This window comes from Schistocerca piceifrons, chromosome 1 (genome assembly GCF_021461385.2).
Source record: "Schistocerca piceifrons isolate TAMUIC-IGC-003096 chromosome 1, iqSchPice1.1, whole genome shotgun sequence".
NCBI classification, from domain to species: Eukaryota; Metazoa; Arthropoda; class Insecta; order Orthoptera; family Acrididae; genus Schistocerca; species Schistocerca piceifrons.
In genome coordinates this window covers 441,309,373-441,330,240 of record NC_060138.1, presented here as the reverse complement: position 1 = coordinate 441,330,240, position 20,868 = coordinate 441,309,373, and the positions used below count along the sequence as shown (strand labels likewise).

Sequence of the window (20,868 nt, the reverse complement as noted above, 5' to 3'; positions counted from 1 at the left end):
TCAGTGTAGCACTTGAACCTTATGTCCTCAATTGTTTGTTGGATGTATTTCAATCTCTGTCTCTCCAGTTTTTACCCTTGGCAACTGGAATAAAATTATAACTGGATCCTTTTACCAACCTCCCAACTCAGGTGATACAGTTGTGAAAGGATAGAAGAAAACTTGAGTCTAATTTCAAACACGTACCCAACTCATAGAATTATAGTTGATGTTGACTTTGATTTACCCTTGATATGTTGGCTAAAATACATGTTTGAATTCTTGGTCAAAATACACATTTAAATCTGGAGGTACACATAAAACATCATTCAAAATTGTCCTAAACACATTCTCTGAAAATTATTTCGAGCAATTAGTTTATGAGCCCACCCAAACAGTAAACAGTTGTGGAAACACACTTGACCTCTTAGCAACAAATAAACCATAGCTAATAATGAGCATCAAAATGGATACAGGGATTAGTGAACATCAGGTTGTCACAGAGAGACTGAGTACTGTAACTTCCAGATCCTCAAAAACTAAATGAAAAATACATCTATTCCAAAAAACAGATATAAATTTGCTTGACAGCTTCCTGGGGGAGAATCTCCACTCCTTCCAAATTGACAATCTAAGTGTAGATCAGATGTGGCTTTTAATTCAAAGAAATAGTACTGATAGCAATTGTGAGATTTATAAAAATTAAACTAATGAACAATGGCACCGATTCCACATAGTACACAAAACAGATCAAAACACTGCTGCAGAAACAACTAAAAAAGCATGCCAAATTTAAATGAATGCAAGATTCCCAGGATTGGTGATCTTTTACAGAAGCTCAAAATTTAGCACAGATGTGAGATGCTTATAACAGTTTCCACAATGAAACCTGTGTGATGACAATGGAAATACCATCAATGACAGTGCTGGTAAGGAAGAGTGCTAAACGCAGCCTTTTAAAATTCCTTCATCAAAGAATGTGGAGTAAATATCCCACAATTCAAATTAAGATGCCACCATGAGTAACTGAGAATTAGATCTCCTTGAAGGATTGAAGCAATTTAAATCACGTAATAAAAGCGTCTTCCAATCCAGACTGTATTAGGTTTCTTTCAGAGTATGCTGATGCAATAGCTCCATACTTACCAATTGAACACAGTTGCTTGCTCAACTAAAGATCCACACTTGAAGACTGGAAAGTTGCACAGGTCGCAACAATATTCAATTATGCTCCCATATCATTAATGTTGATATGCAGCAGGATTTTGAAACATATACTGTGTTCGAACATTATGAATTGCCTTGAAGAGAGAGGTCTATTGGCACACAAGTCAACATCGACTTAGAAAACATCATTCTTGTGAAACACAATAGCTCTTTACTCACACCAAGTGTAGAGTGCTATTGACAAGGGATTTCAAATTGATTGCATATGTTTGATTTCCGGAAGGCTTTAGGCACCGTACCTCACAAGCGGCTTGTAATCAAATTGTGTGTTTACAGAATATTACCTCAGTTATGCAACTGCATTCTTGATTTCCTTTCAGAGAGGTCACAGTGCATAGTAATTAATGGAAAGTCATCAAGTAAAACAGAACTGATTTCTGACATTCCCCAATACAGTCTTATAGGCCCTTTGCTGTTCCTTACCTATATAAATGATTTGGGAGACAATCTGAGCAGCAGTCTAAGGTTTTTTCCAGATGAAGCTATAATTTATTGCCTAGTAAAGTCATCAGAAGATCAAAACAAATTGCAAAAGACTTGGAAAAGATATCTGTATGGTGCAAAAATTGACAGATGACTTTAAATAATGAAAATTGTGAAGTCATCCACATGAGTGCTAAAAGGAATCCATTAAACTTCAGTTACACGATAAATCAATCAAATCTGACAACAGTAAATTCAACTAAATACATAAGAATTACACTTATGAACAACTTAAAATGGAAAGAACACACAAAACATGTTGTGGGAAGGTGAACCACAGACTGCACTTTATTGGCAGAACACTTAGTAGATGCAACAGATATATTAAAGAGACTGCCTATACTACTCTTGTCTGTTCTCTTTTGGAATACTGGTGCATGGTGTGGGATCCTTACCAGATAGGGTTAACGGAGTACACTGAGAAAGTTCAAAGAAGGGCAGCATGTTTTGTATTATTGAGAAATGGGGAGAGAGTGTCATGATCATGATAGAGGATTTGAGGTGGGCATAATTACAGCAATGGCATTTCCATTGCGACAGGATCTTCTCATGAAATTTCAATCACCAACTTTCTCCTTCAAAAGCAAAAATATTTGGTTGATGCCAACTTAAATAGAGAGAAACTATGATTATAATAAAATAATAATGAAAATCATAGCTCAAACAGAAAGAAACAGGTGTTTGTTTTTTCCCACACGTTGTTCAGGAGTAGAATAATAAAGAATTATTGTGAAAGTGGTTCAATGAACTCTCTGCCAAGCACTTAAGTGTGATTTGCAGAGTATCCATGTAGATGTAGAGGTATCTTCTACAGCTCTCTCTAGCACTATGGAAGTTATTCCCTCACATCTTAATGTGTCCTGTCATCCTGTCCCTTGTTTTTGTCAGTGTTTTCCTTATGTTCCTTTCTTCACTTATTCTGCAGAGAACCTCCTCATCCCTTATCTTATCAGGTCACCAAATTTTGAACATCCTTCTACACAATCATTTTTTAAGTGCTTGGATTGTCTCCTTTTCTGGTTTTCCCGCAGTACATGTTTCATTTTCATACAATAATGTGCTCCATGCAAACATTCTCAGAAATTTTTTCCTCGGGTTAAGGCTGATGTTTCTAGCAGTTGACTTCTCTTGGCCAATAAAGCCTTCTTTGCCTGTGTTATTGTGCTTCTTATGTCACCCTTGCTTCATCATTTGATTTTTGCTTCCAAGGTAGCAATATTTTGTCACTTTTCCTACTTCACAGCCATCAGTTTTGATGTTAAGTTTATCATTCATCTCATTTCTGTTCCTCCTCATTACTTTTATCTTTTTTTCAGTTTACTCTCAATCCATATTTTGTCCTCAAAGGCTGTCCATTCCATTGAACATGTCCTGTAATTCTTCTTCATTTTCACCAAGGACAGCAATGCCATCACCAGTGAACCTTACCATTAATATCCTTCCACCCTGAATTTAAATCTCTCTCTTGACCTTTCTTCCATTTTTGACACCACTTCTCCAATGTGTGTATTGAACAGTAGGACAAAGCCTACATCCCTGTTTTAAACCCTTTTAAAACTAAGCACTTAATTCTTTTTTGCCATTCTAATTGTTCCACCTAGCTTTCTTGTAGATATTGTATATAATATATAACCTACTCATATTTTTCTCAATATTTTGAACATCTTGCACAATTTTACAATGACAAATGCTTTTTCCAGATTAATGGTTGGTTGGTTGTTTTGGGGAAGCAGACCAGACAGCGAGGTCATCGGTCTCATCGGATTAGGGAAGGATGGGGAAGGAAGTCGGCCGTGCCCTTTCAGAGGAACCATCCCGGCATTTACCTGGAGTGATTTAGGGAAATCACGGAAAACCTAAATCAGGATGGCCGGACGCGGGATTGAACCGTCGTCCTCCTGAATGAGAGTCCAGTGTCTAACCACTGCGCCACCTCGCTCGGTCCCAGATTAATGAATTCTATCAATGTGACTCGATTTTTCTTAAGTCTTGCTTCCATTATGAAGTGTAACATCAGAACTATGTTTCTGGTGCCATTGCCTTCCCATAGAGCAAAACTAATCATCATCTAACAGGTCCTCAATCTTCTTTTCCATTCATCTGCGTATTATTCTCGTCAGCTCTTGGATGCAAGAGCTGTTAAGCTGAATGCCTGATATTTCTTGCACTTACCAGCCCTTGCTATCTTTGATTGTGAGGATGACATTTTTTTAGAAGTCTGATGGTATTTCTCCATACTCATAGATTCTACTCACAGACTTAAATAATCACTTGGTTGCTACTTCCACCAACAATTTCACAAATTCCCCCTCTTAGAGGCCTTCACTCTCTCCTCTGTGATTCAGTGGAATTCCCACTGACTCTTAATGTTGACACTCTTGCTTTTAATTTCACCCAAGATTTCCCATATGCTCAATCGGTCCTTCAATCTACCATTTTTTTTATTTCTTCACACTTTTCCTGCAGCCACTTCACTGGGTTTCCCTGAGCTTCCTATTTATTTCATTCCTAACTGACTTATATTTCTGTATTCAAGAATTTCCATGAAAATTTTTGTATTTACTTCTTTTTTCAATCAAATTAAGTATTTCTTCTGTTACCCATGGTTTCTTTGTAGTTACCTTCCTTGTACCTATGTATGTTTGTCTGACTTCTGTGATTACCCTTTTCAGAGCTGCTCAGTCCTCTTCAGCTGAGTTGCCTACTGTCGTACTGATTATTCTAATGCACCTCATCATTCCTCAGTACATCAGTATCCCATTTCTTTCCACACAGTTTCTTCCAGACAATTCTTTTAAATTTTAGTCTTCTCTTCATCATTATTAAATTAGGATCCAAGTCTATATTTGCTCCTGTGTATGCCTCACAATCCAATATCCAATTTCAGAATCTCTGTCTGACCATGATATAGTTCCACTGAAATTATCCCGTATTTCCAGGCCTCTTCCATGTATATCTCCTCCTCTTGTGATTTTTTTAACAGTGTGCTATATCTAGCTGAAATTTATTGCAGTACTCAGTTACTCTTTCCCCTGTTTTATTCCTACTACCAAGCCCATATTCTTCAGTGATCCTTTCTTCTGCATCTTTTTCTAATGTCATGTTCCAGTCCCCCCCCCCCCCCCCCCCCAGTTATTAGATTATCATCTCCTTGTATGGTCCATAATCTGTTCACAATGCACTGTGATCTCAGGCACTTATTATCAGAGTGTATTTATGTTTGCGCCTGAAGTCCAGTGTCGTAATCAATCGACCATGTAGGGTCATCATGTACCCTTGTGGTTGTAGCCCCCTGATAACACAGGGTCCCTCAGCTGATACCTGAACTGCAAACTCCATATGTATTGCGAGGATTAGGTATATGTCCGATCAGGGTACCAGGACTCTGAGCAGCAGCTACTATGCCATGTAGCCTTTGCCATGGTGGCATGGTGCCCATGTGGAGATTCTTTCATCAGAGTGAGTGGCATCAGAGTGGACAATCCACAATGAAATAAATCAAACTTACCAGTAGCTGTGCCAACAAAACATTCTCAATACATAGGAAACAAGATTTCAGTGCAGAGACTTACAATACCATGGTATTTCCATCTTTGTTCAAGTTATGGGATGAGAGTCAGGCTAAGAAGAAATGGAGATAGATAATTCAGGCAGTTCTTGGTATGCTCAAGAACTTATGGAAATTCTTTTGCAAAAATGAAGTAACTGTTTTTCATTGAAAGTACTGAGGATAGGTTTGGAGAAGTTGTGTGAAGGAGGAAATGAGAAATGGATTTCTGCTGATCACAACCTTGACTGCTAACCAATCACAGGCACTTCAGGGCTGTGACAAGTGTAGGGATATGAGGCCTGTTCAAAAAATTCCAGAATTTTGTCCACAAAATGTTTTTCGTTTACCTTTTACTTGTTGTGCATGGTCTCCTTCGAAATAATCTCCTCCACAATTGATACATCGCTCCCAATGCCATTTCCACTTCCAGAAGCAGTCTTGGTACACCTCTTGCTCGATCAAGTGAAGCACCATCTGCAAATTCTCTTTTATCCTGTCTATCATTGCAAATCTTCATCCTTGCAATGGAGTTTTCAACTTTGGAGATAAAAAAAAATGCAGGGGCCAAGTCTGGAGAGTATGGAGGTTAAGGCACCACAGTGATTTCGTTTTTTGTGCAATAGTCGTGCACCAAAAGAGATGAAGGTACGGATGCATTATTGTCATGCAAGAGCCATGGATTGTCTCACACATTTCAGACTACTCTCACATTTTCTTGCAGGTATCACAACACATCCTCATAGTACCATCACTTAAAAAGTTTGCCCTGTGGCAAGAATTCATGATGAACTAATCTTTCAAAACCAAAGAAAATTACCAGCATGGCTTTGACATTTGACCTGACCTGGTATTGGAGAACTTTTCCTAACCAACTGTGAAGACTAAACCTTGGTCCCAACATCATAACCATAAACCCACATCTCATTACCAGTTAAGCACTGAGCCAGATGGACTTATATTCAGGAGGATGACAGTTCAAACTCACATCTGGCCATCCTGATTTACGTTTTCTGTGACTTCCCTAAATTGCTTCAGGCAAATGCCAGGATGGTTCCTTTGGAAGGGCATGGCTAACTTCTTTCCCCATCCTTCCCAGTAATCCGATGGGACCGATGACCTAGCTGTTTGGTTCCCTTCCCCCCAAATCAACCAGCCAACAAACCAACCAGTTACAATTCTCTTAAGGAACATCTTGTACTCATATTCGTGATCCAAAAGCTCTTCAGAGATTGTGAGGTGAAGGTCTTTCTGATCTTGACTCATGAGCCACAAGATGAACTTGGCAGCAACATGATGCATTCCAAGATGCTGTGTCAGGATTTCATGACATGATCCAACTGCAATGTTACATTCTTTTGCAACCTCTCAGACAGTCAGTCTTCAATTGGCATGCACAATTTCATTGACGTTCCTGACAAGAGCACTGTCGGTAGACATGAAAAAGTGTCCTGAATGATGGTCATCTTTAACATCTGTGTAGCCATTTTTAAAATGTGTGAACCATTTGTAAGCCCAAGTATGGCTTAAGCACTCATCACCATACGCTTCCTGCATGACTTGGTCCATCTCTGTTAAGGTTTTCTTGAGTTTTACACAAAATTTAATGCATATGCATTGCTCCTCTAACCCCACCATCTCAAAATTTGCAAACTGTGCAACACAACATTCTAATCAATAAGGCATTGAACATTAAGTAACAGACATACAACAATGAAACTTCCAGCACTTACACGTTAAACACAGGCATGTGCAGGGGTGCCAACTGCATCTTGCTCCAATACACCATTGGTGTGAAATTGTGTATGTTCTAGAATTTGTTCAACAGACCATGTATACCAGTAACTGTCTCTCCTCATTACAAACTCAACACAGGATTCAAGGCATCATCTCCCATCACATCTAACATTACAAACAGGCAAAGAACTATACATTAACCTACAGCACTACAGAGTACATTTTGTTCCTCACATTTAGAGAAGACTTAAGGATAACATAGTGGACACTGAAGCTCCCATCGTTGCTTTCAATGGAAATGTTTCACCTATGAAAAACAAGGTTTAACTTTATATTTTCCTCCATTTATGAAATGCTTTAGCTTTGGACACGTGTCCTTCTGCTATACAATGAACTTACCTGTGAAGCACATGAAAGGACAACACATTGGGACAGACCTTACAGTCCTCCTACAAGCATAAACTGACCAGCATGGCAATTAAGGAGAGACAGTTTTCAGAAACCCAACTCCCTAAAATAAAAAATTATGAATTATACTGTAAAAATTGTGTAATACTGAGATGGTTACTGGAGGAGCCTGTGCACTTATACATTCACACAATTTCAGTGAGCAGATGCTTGTAAATACTGCATTACAAGCTATGGTAGTCCATGCACTTGTCAGTTACAGTAGCAGTATGTAATATCTGTTTATTCCCAAATCAGTAGATGCTATATCAAGAACTGGTGAAGCTACTGGAACAGCTGCCTCCACCCTACCTCCTACTAGGCTCAAATGGCTCTGAGCACTACGGGACTTAACATCTGAGGTCATCAGTCCCCTCTCTTACTAGGGGACTTCAATGGTTGCAATTCTCTGGGGGGAGGGGTCACTAAAACACATCCATCAGGGTGTCAAATAAGAGAGAAATTAATCTCAGGACTGGAAGTGTTCTTACTTAACACTGGAGCTCCAACACATTTCAGTACACCCTATGGAACATACTCAGCTATAGACATTACAGACTGCAGCCCAAGCATCTCATCACTGATTCAGAGGAATGACCATGGCAATCTCTGTGACAGGGACCACTTTCTTATCACTCTGTCTTTCTCAACTCTCCAACCACTGAATGCACACCATGATGGTTGCTTTGGAAAACCAACTAGCAGTCTTTCATCTCCAATGCAATGTTTGAAGACAGCCAAGAGAAAGATCTCAAGAGTAACAGAAGACACTATTGATACAATTATATGTGCTGCAAAAGCAACAATATCCCATTCTCCAGGCCTTCCTCACAGGAAACTTTTACTGTGGTAATTAGAAGAAACAGGCACAGCTGTCAGAAGGGTGCTTCAATGACACAAATTTTATTCTTCTGTGGAACATGTAATAGCATTCAAGAGATTTTGAGCAAAGGCATGGTTTTCAATACAAAAAAGGAGAAAGCAGGAGTGTGAGGAACAGTATGTATAGTCCATGAGAGCCCACATCCCCTCATCTCAGGTATGAACTAAACGTTGCCTCATCTGCACCCACTAACCATCCACAGCAGCTCCTGACATCTCCTTAAATGGTGACATCTATGCCAATCCCTCAGTTGTTGCTGAATTTTTTGAAGCGTACCTTGCCACGGCATCTGCATGCAGTAACTATATGATCTATAAACACCCAGCAGACCAAAACTAATTATCCATCCGTGTGCAAGGACTTGAGTCATATAATGTTCCTTACAGTGAATGGGAGCTTCATTGTGGTTTAGCAATGTTGAGACACAGACCCTGGACCAAATAAAATCTACAGTCAAATGCTTAAACATCTTAGTAATGACAGCATCAAACACGTACTTGGTTTTTTTAGCAGTGCTGACGAGAAGGGGAATTTCTCTGCCAATGGAGGGAGAGAGTCATTATTTCTATCCTGTCATTATTTTTATCCTGAAAAAAAGAAATTTCTCACAAATTTTGACTAATTATTGACCAATCTCTATAGTGAATGGGATGGTGCCTGGGAGCCAGAGGATATTTACCATAGTTTCAAAGCAGCTTCTGTGTACTCTGACCCACTACAGACCAATTAATATGTCTGGAATCTGCAGTGCAATGTTTTTGCACATCACCAACAACTGACTATCACATTCTTTGATCTGCAGAAGGTCCAACTGTTCTGGGTCCAGTCCCTCATAACCAAAGTGTACAGGAAAATGGACTCTCTAGAGGATCAGCTTCAGGCATAGCCCTCTTTGCCATTGCAATCACTAGTATAGTGACCACCTTGCAACTCGATGTGTCTTGTTTATGGTAAGTAGCAATCTATGTTTTCCTACATTGTTGTTACCCATGAGTTCCTTTTACATCAAGAGGACTTGCCCGTGCAGCTGTGGTAATCATACAACAACAATCTATATTCTCACAGTGTTATCCAGCTGACTAACCTGAGACAAGCCATGAACCTATCTACCTCTCCTCCTTACTCCTGATACTTGCACATGATGTCACAGCAGCCAAAAAAGTTATACATTTTCTGAGGGAAAGTGAACATTATAACAAAATCTAAATAACTTAATTTTCAGGGGTGGATGAGGACAGAGAACCTCTCACTGTGACTCATACCCTGAGAGGCCTCAAGCAGCTTTCTCCCCCCACAGTATCATGCATTTTTAAATTTTTATGCACATATTTTATACATCCATTTAAGCTAATAAGCTCTCTACTTCATATAAATCTTCATTTTCTCACTCAATTTTGGTCATGCAGTGTACGATGGCCCTCCTCGGCATGTTCTTCAGTGACGTTGGTATGGGATGGGTGAGAGGGTGCACTATCTGCTACAGAAATCTGCTGTGTAGTATCCTCCAGGTGTGGCCAATTCTGCTTCTATGTCAGCATCAATTCCTGGTGATTGGCTATAATTTCTAGCTGCCTTGGTTTTGTCTCTCTTTCAACCATTTCCCTTTACTTAACATGAATTTCCAGTGGAATGAGTGAACTGAGATTTAAACCTATAATCATCATCACCACCATTACATTGTATTTTTTGTGGGTAATTCTTCTTCTAACCAGATCATTGCAGTGAAGAACCCATCAGTTGTTCTAAGCCTGTAATCACACTAAAGAGTGTCATCTCTAGTAAGTTAATAATTTTTATGTGAACTTTGCACAGCCTTATGTCTGAGTGCACTATTCATTAAAAACAGTTCATGAAAGTATAACAAAGGAAGATTTGTAGCTTTCTCTTAAGAAAGAGCTGATATATATGCAACAATTGATATGTTTTGTTTTGCTGGACATCACCTTGAAGCTACATGAATTATTAAATTATTTAGTTACATTTTAATTGGTTCTTGCTACCCTGTAGGACCAATGGGAGACAAGGAGATAAGGAAAAGGGGAGGGGGTGATGGCAATTTTCATGCCAAATGTTCTTGGCCACCTACAGGAAATACAATATTCCACAGGTCTTTGTCCAGTTAAAAAACAATTCCTTAAAAACTTTATAGGAACAGCAGTAAGAGCATATTATGTAGAAATTTTAATATTAATTTTCTTGCAAATAAAAACAGTCATAAACAGTTGGAATCATCATTGTCTACCTTTAAATTTATTCTCTGTGATCTCATTTTCTGACATTAGTAGATGGGCCCAGCAAGATGATTATTGATAACCTGTTGTTGGACCCCAAACATTATAATGAAGTATGATCAAACGATAGCCTTAAAAGTTACCAGCAGAGAAATGGTAAATAGTCAGATCCTAGTCAAACATGTTAGAATAATAAAGACAGAATCTATTAGTTTGTTTGGAAATAATTTACAACAAGCTTATCAGGCAGACACCTTGGATTAGAAATTCAATTCATTCTTGAACTTCTTTCTCAAACACTTTGAAGTCTGATTCTCCCAAATCAAGAGTAAAATCGAACCAACCCCAAGTGCTAGGAAAGAGGGGCTAACAAATGAAATTAGAATATCATATGGTCAAAAAAGGGACCTGTGTGTAGAACAGAGGGCTAGTGTAAATTTGTCAGTAAAATTATATCAAAAGAAATATTGCAAAATATAAACATGTGTAACCAAGAAGGCCAAAGACATGCACTGCGCACAAAAAATTAGCAGGTCAAACAATAAAGTAAAAACCATGTGGAACACCATAGAAGTGATACCAGCAGGAACAAAAAACCAGAATAAGCAGGATGTCCCAGTTCTCTGGTGATAGAATGGACCAGAATAGTCAAAAGTTGCCTCATTAGAATTCAATGAATTTTTTTCTCACACTACTGAAAAAACAGGAAACTACAGTTATCAGCCTCTCATAGAAGCCAAGAGCTGCTTAATCACAAATACCAAACATAGCACTTCATTTCAAAAGTGCAACCCCATAAAATTACTTATAAGTATTCAGTCCTCTTTGTGTGATGTATCAAATAAGATTTTCATATCATGTGCAGACTTAAACAGTTACATATTGTGCTACATGTGTAACAAATTGATGTAAACCAGGATACTTCATGATAGAGTAGAACAAAGGGTAGTAATGTTAATTCACAAAAGTGGAGAGTGGCATGTAATAGCCAACTGTTAGCCCATCTCTCTGTTGCCAGCATTCTCAACTGTTTTGAGAGAATAGTGTATGACAGGATTTACAACCACAATACACAAAACACCTTACTGACACCTTTGGCTTCCTGAAGGGATTCTCCACAGAGAGAGCTATATTTTGTTTAATAAGAATTCTAGCTGAACTAAATTTCCTAAACAATTTTTGATGTTGCTGAGCAACAGTCATACAATAATTTTTAAATGAACACACTGCCACTTGACTGTATTGTTATTTATTTAATTATGAACCAGGTTTTGGCCTTTTATGCCATTTTCAAGTGACTGAGATTATGTTACTAACATATATTGCAGGAAACAAAGAGTTGCCCTAACAAGGACAGGTGTACCAATAAGGAGTCTCCCTAGACTTGTTTCTTGGAGCAATGATTTTGTTGATCTACATTAATGATTTACAAAGTACAATTTATAACAGGGTGAAAATAGTAATATTTGCTGATAACACAAATATCCTGATCAAAGGGTTCAAAACACTATACATCCCTTATAGTCACTAACCATGTATATGAATGGTTAACAGCAAGTAGTCTAGCCTTAAATTTGTCAAAAACTCCTATTAAGCAATGTTAGAGAACAAATAACACTTCAAGTTCCTGAAATGGATACTGACTAGCAGGAAATTAATATACAATTCATAGGCATCCAGATGGACAATCAGCTACGAACAAATGAGCAGACTGATAAGCTGCTCAAGAAACATTGCTCAGCATGCTTTTAACTGAGCGCTATTTCTCACTTCATTGCTGGAGAAATAATATTAGTGCCTTATTTTTCATATTTCTATCTATACTCTCCTATGACACAAACTTTTGGACTATGGCTGTAGGAATTGAGAAAATATTCAGGCTTCAAAAACAAGCATCCATTTTTAATCATACACACAAATTTATGCCAAAAATTGCAGAGTGTAGTATTATATGTAGCCAACTGTAGATACAAACCTGCTAAAACAGTATCTATATGATATCTAAAATGTTTGTGTAGAAAAATGTTCATGTCAGTTAATACTATATTCTTTAACTCAACATGTGCTATATTAGTAGAACACTTCTGTACAACATGTAATCTGCAGGACCAAATAAAAAATCAAATTAAGGGAAATTAGTTTATATCATAAGTTTCAACGATTCACTGGGGAAAAATATTGTGTAAGATGAGAGAGCTCTGGGATTGTTAGATTATCCAAATAGATATAGAACTGGATCGGGAACTTCCTAACAGGAAGGATTCATTTCATCACACAAAATGTGCTATAACATCAGAAGTTAATGTCAGTAAATCTTGATTCTTTAGACCATGCTGTTGTCTATAAATATGGCAGTACACAAAAAGTTTAAGATTCAGGCAGATTTACAGATAAATTCCAGCTGGCCCTCAATACAAGAGCAGCAAATACAATGGTACTGTAATCATACGCATCCACAAGGGAGGGCACTCCACGTTGTCCCTCTCCCCCCCCCCCCCTCCCTCCCCCTCCTCGCCACACAATCTGGAGTATAGAGTTTTTATACATTACAGAATTCTTGCACACTTCTACAAATGAGTGGAAGACCATCAGTTCCCCGAAATTTTTTGTGCCACGTATAAAATTTTGTTCTTGTGGCATGACTTGTTTCAAAACTGATCAACTCATTTACAAAAAAACTGGTAATTTTAAGTCTTGTGCCCCCTCTCCTTCCCCCCTGGATAAATTTCTGTGGATTCCCATGACTATAGTACACATAAACACTTTTATTTAGAGCATCAGTAGTAGATCACAGGAATTACATATTTGGTTGTACTTTATATAAAGTAATTTATAATGGAATTAACACACAAATCTGGTAACAGATAAATAAAACACCACATTCAGTCACTGGGAACACTGCAAGAAGCTGTTACTTATTTATGAAAGGAAATCATTTACAAAAGTTGCAACTGGTGAACTGTATAGTCATGTTCTATGTCTAGGATTCTTATCAAAGGAGACTTGCAGAAGGGACTGAAAAGATTCAGAACAGCTTTTTAGCTTTGTACAGTGTGCAGCCATCACATAATTTTGGTGGGAAGAAACTACAAGGAGAGTGCTTATGTTCACATAGAGATGCACAGAGATTATAGTTCCCATAGGGAAGACATGAAAATTAGAAGAATTCTGGTTCACATTACTGCACTGGGTTCTGTAGTACATAAACTTTGTCATTTGTAGTAGTGCTTCCCTGGATTTATGTTCCATTGAGCAATAGGCAATGAAACTCTATAAGCTGTGAAAACAATTTTAATATCTTCACATAATAGCAGGAAACACTATTCTGACACAATTTTGTTGCCGTTATTCTTACATCTACAATGCTCAACAACAAACTCTTTGCAAAAATATGCTGAAATTTGTATGAGTAGTTGTTGAATGTGTTCATCATATCTTGAGTGATCACTTTTCAAATGCCAAGTGATTTATCTGAATGACATTCTTAATGCTATGCTCATCAATCTCAGATTCAAACAGTTAAAAACTATTATTCACTAAACAGATGGTAAGTAAGTTTGTTGTGCTGCAAATGGCTGTGTTTTGGAATTTGAACCCTTGGATTAGCATATTTCTGCAGGTCTGGTTATTTTTTTAATCATTCTTGTCAGATTAAATATGTGAACTGGACTGGTCTTGAACCTCCTGTGAGTAATGCTCTGTAAGGACTTACTTAACACACACACACACACACACACACACACACACACACACATATACACACCTCCCCCCCCCCCCCCCCCCCCACACACACACTCTTTCTCTCTCTCAAACACACAGTTGCAGTTGCCTTCAAATGTTGCAACTTGGATGGAGGGAATACCGATCTTGGATAGTTTTAGTGTGGGGAAATGGAAGAGATCAGGAGAGGGAGGGGGAGGAGGGGAGGGGTGAGAGAGAGTAGAATGAGACAGTTTTCTCACCCTCCTCCCCTTCCTTGCCCTGCCCCATCCCATCTGTCCAACATAACCCAATCCTAAGATTACTTTTCTACTCCATTCCAGATAATTTATTGGAATCTTTCCTTATCCCTCTATCTTTTTCTCCTGCTATGCATCTTGTACTTTCCCCTGTGCTCTCCCCCTTTCTCTTAACTTTGCTATACATGCACCCAATGCTTCATTTGTGATGGTACACACTGGTATCCCATACTAGTACCTCTGATGGAAAAAAAAAATCAGAACTGCAAGTTTTGAGATGTACGATTGAGCTTCTATTGTGGCTGAAGCGATGTGAAACTAATGTTGTATTCACACTTTTAAGATGCTCAGGAAAGTGTTAAAATAATGTTTTAAGAAGTATAAATTTCAAACACACCCTCCTTCCAGGAAAATCACTGTACCACAACTTCTTTTTTTTCACAGATTGAGCACTGCATACACCTTCTTAATTTATAGTTCCTGTCAGCTGCATAACTCTTTGACCTCAGGCATCAATGAATAATTTTAGAACATCTCTCAATTTTATACATTACAAAAAAGCTGGGCTACTTGTTTCCTCACACCCACATACTTGATACATATCTTTTCATCGCAGCTGACCACATATGATTCCCATACTGCCCAAGAATTGTCAGAAGTGCTCAACAGTGCCCATTTTAAAAGCAACAAATAACCCATGCATCTGAAAAGCATTGATGCTAAATAAATCAACCTACCCCACACTGAGGTTGGTATCACAAGATACAGTACTCTTACAAACACTTAAGTTCAAAACTGACAATGGTAAGTGAAAACTACAGAAATAAGTGGTACATAAGAGGCTGCATTTGTTTTTCAGTTGTATTATGTTAATGAGATCTAAACTATTAATAAAAGTACCTGGAGACTGATGGCTAGGTTGAAAATCTGGTTTCATAACAAATGCTAGTTGTGCAGATGTAGATATATTCATCACAGCATCATCATCTTTTTCCAGTGTGGCAAGAACTGAACATGGAAGATCCCCCAATGCTGCTCCTGGTATTGAAAAATTGGAAGTTAAAGAAGAATAACTTTTATGCTTCAATTATAAAAGTAAATTTACAAACCAACATGTAACAATGGAAAATGGCATTAAAGACTAGCTGAAAGCAAAACTGTAAATAATTACATAAAATTTGCAGTCTTTGAACACAGAGATTCATTGTTGACAAACTTTCTAGGTTATGGATATTTTTGCCAGTAATACACCACCTTCAGTTACAGCAGTTTATTTACTTTTTTAATTCCAATGTGTTTCAGAGCTATAACTCTGTCTAGAGTTGTAGCATTTGAACTCCAACAATAAATTAAATATTTTGGCTTAAAATGGTATATAACTAGTAAGTACCACTAACATATGAACTAGTCGCAGATACTGCTTGATGAAATATATGCTAATAATGTGGCAATCTTTCTTCTGCCTGATCCTGATCTCCTCAACATACTGTTGGTCATAAAAACTGCAAAACAAGTTAGGATACCAAACAAAGAAATTTTACTAATGATAGTTATACAATATAGTACAGTAGGAAGACTACTTCATTAAATTTGTATGTAATTTGGGTGTATGCATGGTAAAAATTTAGTACTCAGATATGCTGTCTCTGGCAGCAACAATGCCTGTAATCTAATTGGGCAGGAGCTGAACAGAGATCAGATGACAGACGAGGGTAGGCCTACATCATTCCATGGTACTTCAACTCTGTGGCAGAGTTCATCAATTACAGTGGCTGGCAAATGATGATGCACCAGTGTCTTGGCAAAGTGTGGCCAGATTTTGTTAATTTCTTAAATAACTGGGAAGCCATCATTGCATTTCTCTTGCACATACTGCATAACACACTGCTCCAATTCTTGAAACTTTCCCTAGTAATGCACTCTGCAAGATATTCTTCATCTAACAACAGTAAAATATCTGGGTGTAAACATCTGGAGTGATATAAAAGAGAACAAAAACAAGAGGTAGCTTAAAACCTTTGAACTTATTCTTGACTATTGCTTGTCATGTTTGTTTTATGGGCATTAGGTCTTGGTCCAAGGCATATTTCTTTTCCTAACGTTTCATCTTCCAATGCTGGAGAAATATAGGACTCAGAAAGCAGTTACTGTCAAGAACAGGTTCAACAAGCCAAACAGTTTATATGTATCCATGCAATTGTCAGTTCATGACATCATCAGACTGCTGCCTAAGATGGTGGAGCTTTTGTGGGGAAGAGTTAATGTTGTTTGTTTTATTTAGCACTAATGCCCTTAACTTGTCTAGTTTCAATCCTCTTCGTTCCCTGTTAAACTTTTATTTTTGTGCTTCTGAATTTCTACGGCCTTGGTATGAGGGCTATCCAGAAAGTAACAGATTTTTTGAAATAAAATATTAACAATATAGAAAAACTAAATTTTATTTAGTACATTTTTTTCTACATAACTGCTATTCAAACTAAGGCACTTATCATACTGTGTCACAATACCATCTCTGTAGAAATCTACCACCTGTGACTGCAACTATCGATTTATACAGGCATGCAGTTCAGCATCAGTATCAAAGTATTGCATATGAGACATGTCTGCATTGCTGGGAAGAAAATCCAGGCTGTATGGTGCATGATCAAACACCTCCCATCCAACATCCTGTAGGAGCTCTCAGGTACAATTGGCCATGTATGAACATGTTGTCACGAAAAAAAACAAAACTTTTGTGCTACGTTTTGCTTGACACTTGTTTGCATCACTCACCTTAACTTTCTCAGTGACTGACAATACCTCTCTGAGTTAAATGTTGTGCTATGACCAAGTAAATCAATGAGAATCACATCCTTAGAGTCCCAAAACAAAGTAGCCATGATCTTTTCTGCTGACAGCATTTGTATAAACCTCCTTGGTTTCTTGGGAGAATTTTTGTGTCTCATCAACTGGCTTTACATTTCACAACTGACATGCTTCACCCAAGTCTTGTCCCAGTCATGATAAGATTGATAACTTTGTTACCATTTTTCTTGTAATCTTCTGGACAATCAGTGCTGCAGCCAATCTGTTTCTTTGTGAGCTTCTGTTAGGAGATTGGGAACCCACATAACATAAAATTTGTGGTAATGAAGCTTCTCTGGCAAAATTTCATGCACCAAACTCCATGAAATTTGGGAAAATTTTATGAAAATTCCATAATCATGAAACGAGAATTTTTATGAATGTTGTTGATTTTCATCTCCAGTTCATCAATCAGAAGGCTAGGCCTACCACTGCAGTCCTCATTGTAGACACCAGTACGGTCATTTTTAAAACCAATGTAACAGTCTCACTCTGCTTTCACTCATTATTCCTTTTCAGTACATATCACAAAGATTGCAATAAATTTTAATTGAAACTTACTGGCAGATTAAAACTGTGTGCCCAACCGAGACTCGAACTCGGGACCTTTGCCTTTCGCGGGCAAGTGCTCTACCATCTGAGCTACCGAAGCACGACTCACGCCCGGCCCTAACAGCTTTACTTCTGCCAGTATCTCGTCTCCTACCTTCGAGTCATGCTTCGGTAGCTCAGATGGTAGAGCACTTGCCCGCGAAAGGCAAAGGTCCCGAGTTCGAGTCTCGGTCGGGCACACAGTTTTAATCTGCCAGGAAGTTTCATATCAGCGCACACTCCGCTGCAGAGTGAAAATCTCATTCTGGAAATTTTAATTGGTTTGTAGTTTTTTGGCAACAAAAACCTAATCACAGAATGCATGTCACAAGTGACAGGATTTTTTAATGCAGCACACATTTTAATGCATCACAGAAAACAAAGTAACAGAGACACAGACCACACACTAGCAGTGCTGGATGCGTACTGAGTGTAGGAACACTATGGCTCCAAGATGGCACCTGTAGCCCTGCCCATAGCCATGACAGAGTGAAACATCTGTTACTTTCTGGACAGCCCTCAAACATTCTAGAGTAGTAATGATTAAAAACTTGAGAAAACCGTAGTATCAGAGAAATGAATTTGGTAGTTCCCTAGTTCCAGTGCATTATCTGCTACTGCTGATTTATCTGTGTTGCCCACATGACAATTGCTCTTGTTTACCTTAAAGTGAGTGTTTATGTTTCGTTTTGTAGTTCCTATGTACACTTGACCTCATGTGCAGGGGATTTTATATACTCCTACTGTGGCAAGCACAGAGCATAGGTCCTTTACAGCATTCAAATATTCAAGTGTCTTTCTTTTTGAGTTAAGTACAATGGTACTCTGCTATGTCATCTGTAACCATTTAGTTGGTTCTTTTTCCTTATAAGTTACAGACCTTTTGGGTGTAGTGCTCTATTTATCACTTTGTCAAAGTAGCTGTTTCTTCTGAATGCAATTTTTAAATGATCAAGCTCCTCCCCCATGTATTGTGGTTTGCAGATTCTTTCAGCCTGGTCCACCTATGTCACCAGCACTGGAAGACAAAACATTAGGTAGAGATACAATATGCTTTGAACCACAGCCTAATGCCCTTAAAAATCACAAAAAATGCAAATACCAGTCATGAAATCCAGCACTGAATGGTTATTGCTTGTCATACTGGATGCTTACCATGTAGGATTAGTAGAGGAAAGAGAAAAGATCCAAAGAAGGGCATTGCATTTTATCAAGGATATACTTAACAAGTATGAGAGCATCCCAGAGATGCTCATCAAATTATAGTGGCAGAAGGCTCAAGAGAAGAGTTGCCTGTCACTGAAACGTTTGCTTTTAAAATCCTGAGTACGTTCCTGGAAGAATCAGGTAACATATTACTTCCTCCCATGCCAGTCTCACACAAAATGAGCAAGATGGGAATATCAGAGTAATTCAAGTAGTTTATAGGAGCTTATTGATAGTCATCATTTCCGTTCACCAATCATGACTGTAGTAGGAATGAAAGTAGATTACAGTGGTACCAGAAGTACCCATCAGATATGAAAAGGTGGCTTGTGGAATACAGGTCCTGATATATGCTTTGTATGGCAGCACAGAAAAACTTCATGGTCATAGCAATGTTTGGTATCTTTAATGTTTTGAATGTTTTCGGGTTATCTACTTTTTTCACAAGTTAAGTAAAAAAAGTTTCCCCTCAACAAATCACAGACTTCTGTCTCCTTTGATGGAAGTTCTTACAGTAACTGCATCACTTCCCTCTAGTAATATCCATTTTTGTCTTATTTTTCAGATGCACTTCTACCACTGGTAACTTTTTTTTATACAAACATTTTCTATCTGAGTCTCTCAAATGCGTAGCATGCTACTATATTAAAAATAATTTTTTTCTATTATACAGATAACATATGTTATTGAGAATCTAATGTAGGGTGGAATCATATGTGCCCACACTTGGCAACATACCTACAGGAGTACCACTGGGAATCCCATACCAACTGTTTGCAAGACTTCCTACAACTTCTCCACTTTTGACAATTCTTGGTAGTATATGGGTTGGAAATCCAGCATTTTGTAAAATATCAGTATTCCATTCAGATGTATTTGTGTCAAAATAGCCCCACATCGCAGCATTCTGCACAGACATAACAGGCTTATCCATATCACATAACATGGCCACAGCAAAATCCTGGACTGTCCCAGCACAATTATATCTGTCAAGTTTATCAGGTCTGGAAATAAATCAGAGAAGTTTAGCCAGTTTTGAGAAAATAATACATCACCATGAGAAAGGACAAACTAGTACTGTTATAATCAATTGTAGGCTAAACTAAATTGTGCTCATTAATAATTTTTGAGGACAGTAGGCCCATCCTCATTCAAAACAATCTTTCTCTAATTTCACTGTACAATTATGTGAGAAACAGGTTAGTTGCAGAATTTTTGGACGCTCACAAAAGTATATTTTCATAAGCTAGCAGTACCAGTGATTTGGATACATAATTTAATTTGTAGCAAATCAGCATTTGTGGTTCACAGTTCAGCCAAAGTATACATCACCCCTAAATTTCATTGTATACCAACACAAATAAAAGTGTGTTTTTGAGAATTTTTGGGAGCTACCATTATCGTTTGGATAATCTATATGCAAATTGTAACAAATCAGCAATTGTGATTTAGTCACTGTAGTAGATTTTCTAATTAATGTATTGTGTTATATTTAGTTTCCCCTTTAAGAGAGGTAGTCCCATATATTATCTGCATTTATCATAAATTAACTCTGGTTTTGAGTTTGCTAACAAATATAATTAAGTTCACAAGACATGGACGGCACCTCAATAGGTATGGGAAGGTGAGGCTTGCAGAGCTTATAGGTGACAGTGTAGGGGGTGGTGGTGGGGTCACTCAAGGAAAAATTCCTGTAGTAGTTGGTGTTAGAGCTACAACATTCTTTAAATTGAA

General features: G+C 38.0%; 1 protein-coding gene across 3 annotated transcripts in view; it reads right to left on the bottom strand.

The window, feature by feature from the left end:
- Positions 1-20,868, bottom strand: part of LOC124791033 (sedoheptulokinase-like) — a 117,663-nt gene that overhangs the window by 29,832 nt on the left and 66,963 nt on the right. For all 3 annotated transcript variants that reach the window (XM_047257829.1, XM_047257831.1, XM_047257830.1), the window contains exons 4-5: positions 19,873-20,138; positions 15,394-15,531 (exon numbers count right to left, since the gene is read on the bottom strand). In XM_047257829.1, the coding sequence (XP_047113785.1) occupies positions 15,394-15,531; positions 19,873-20,138 (404 nt within the window). The remainder of the gene's footprint in view (positions 1-15,393; positions 15,532-19,872; positions 20,139-20,868) is intronic.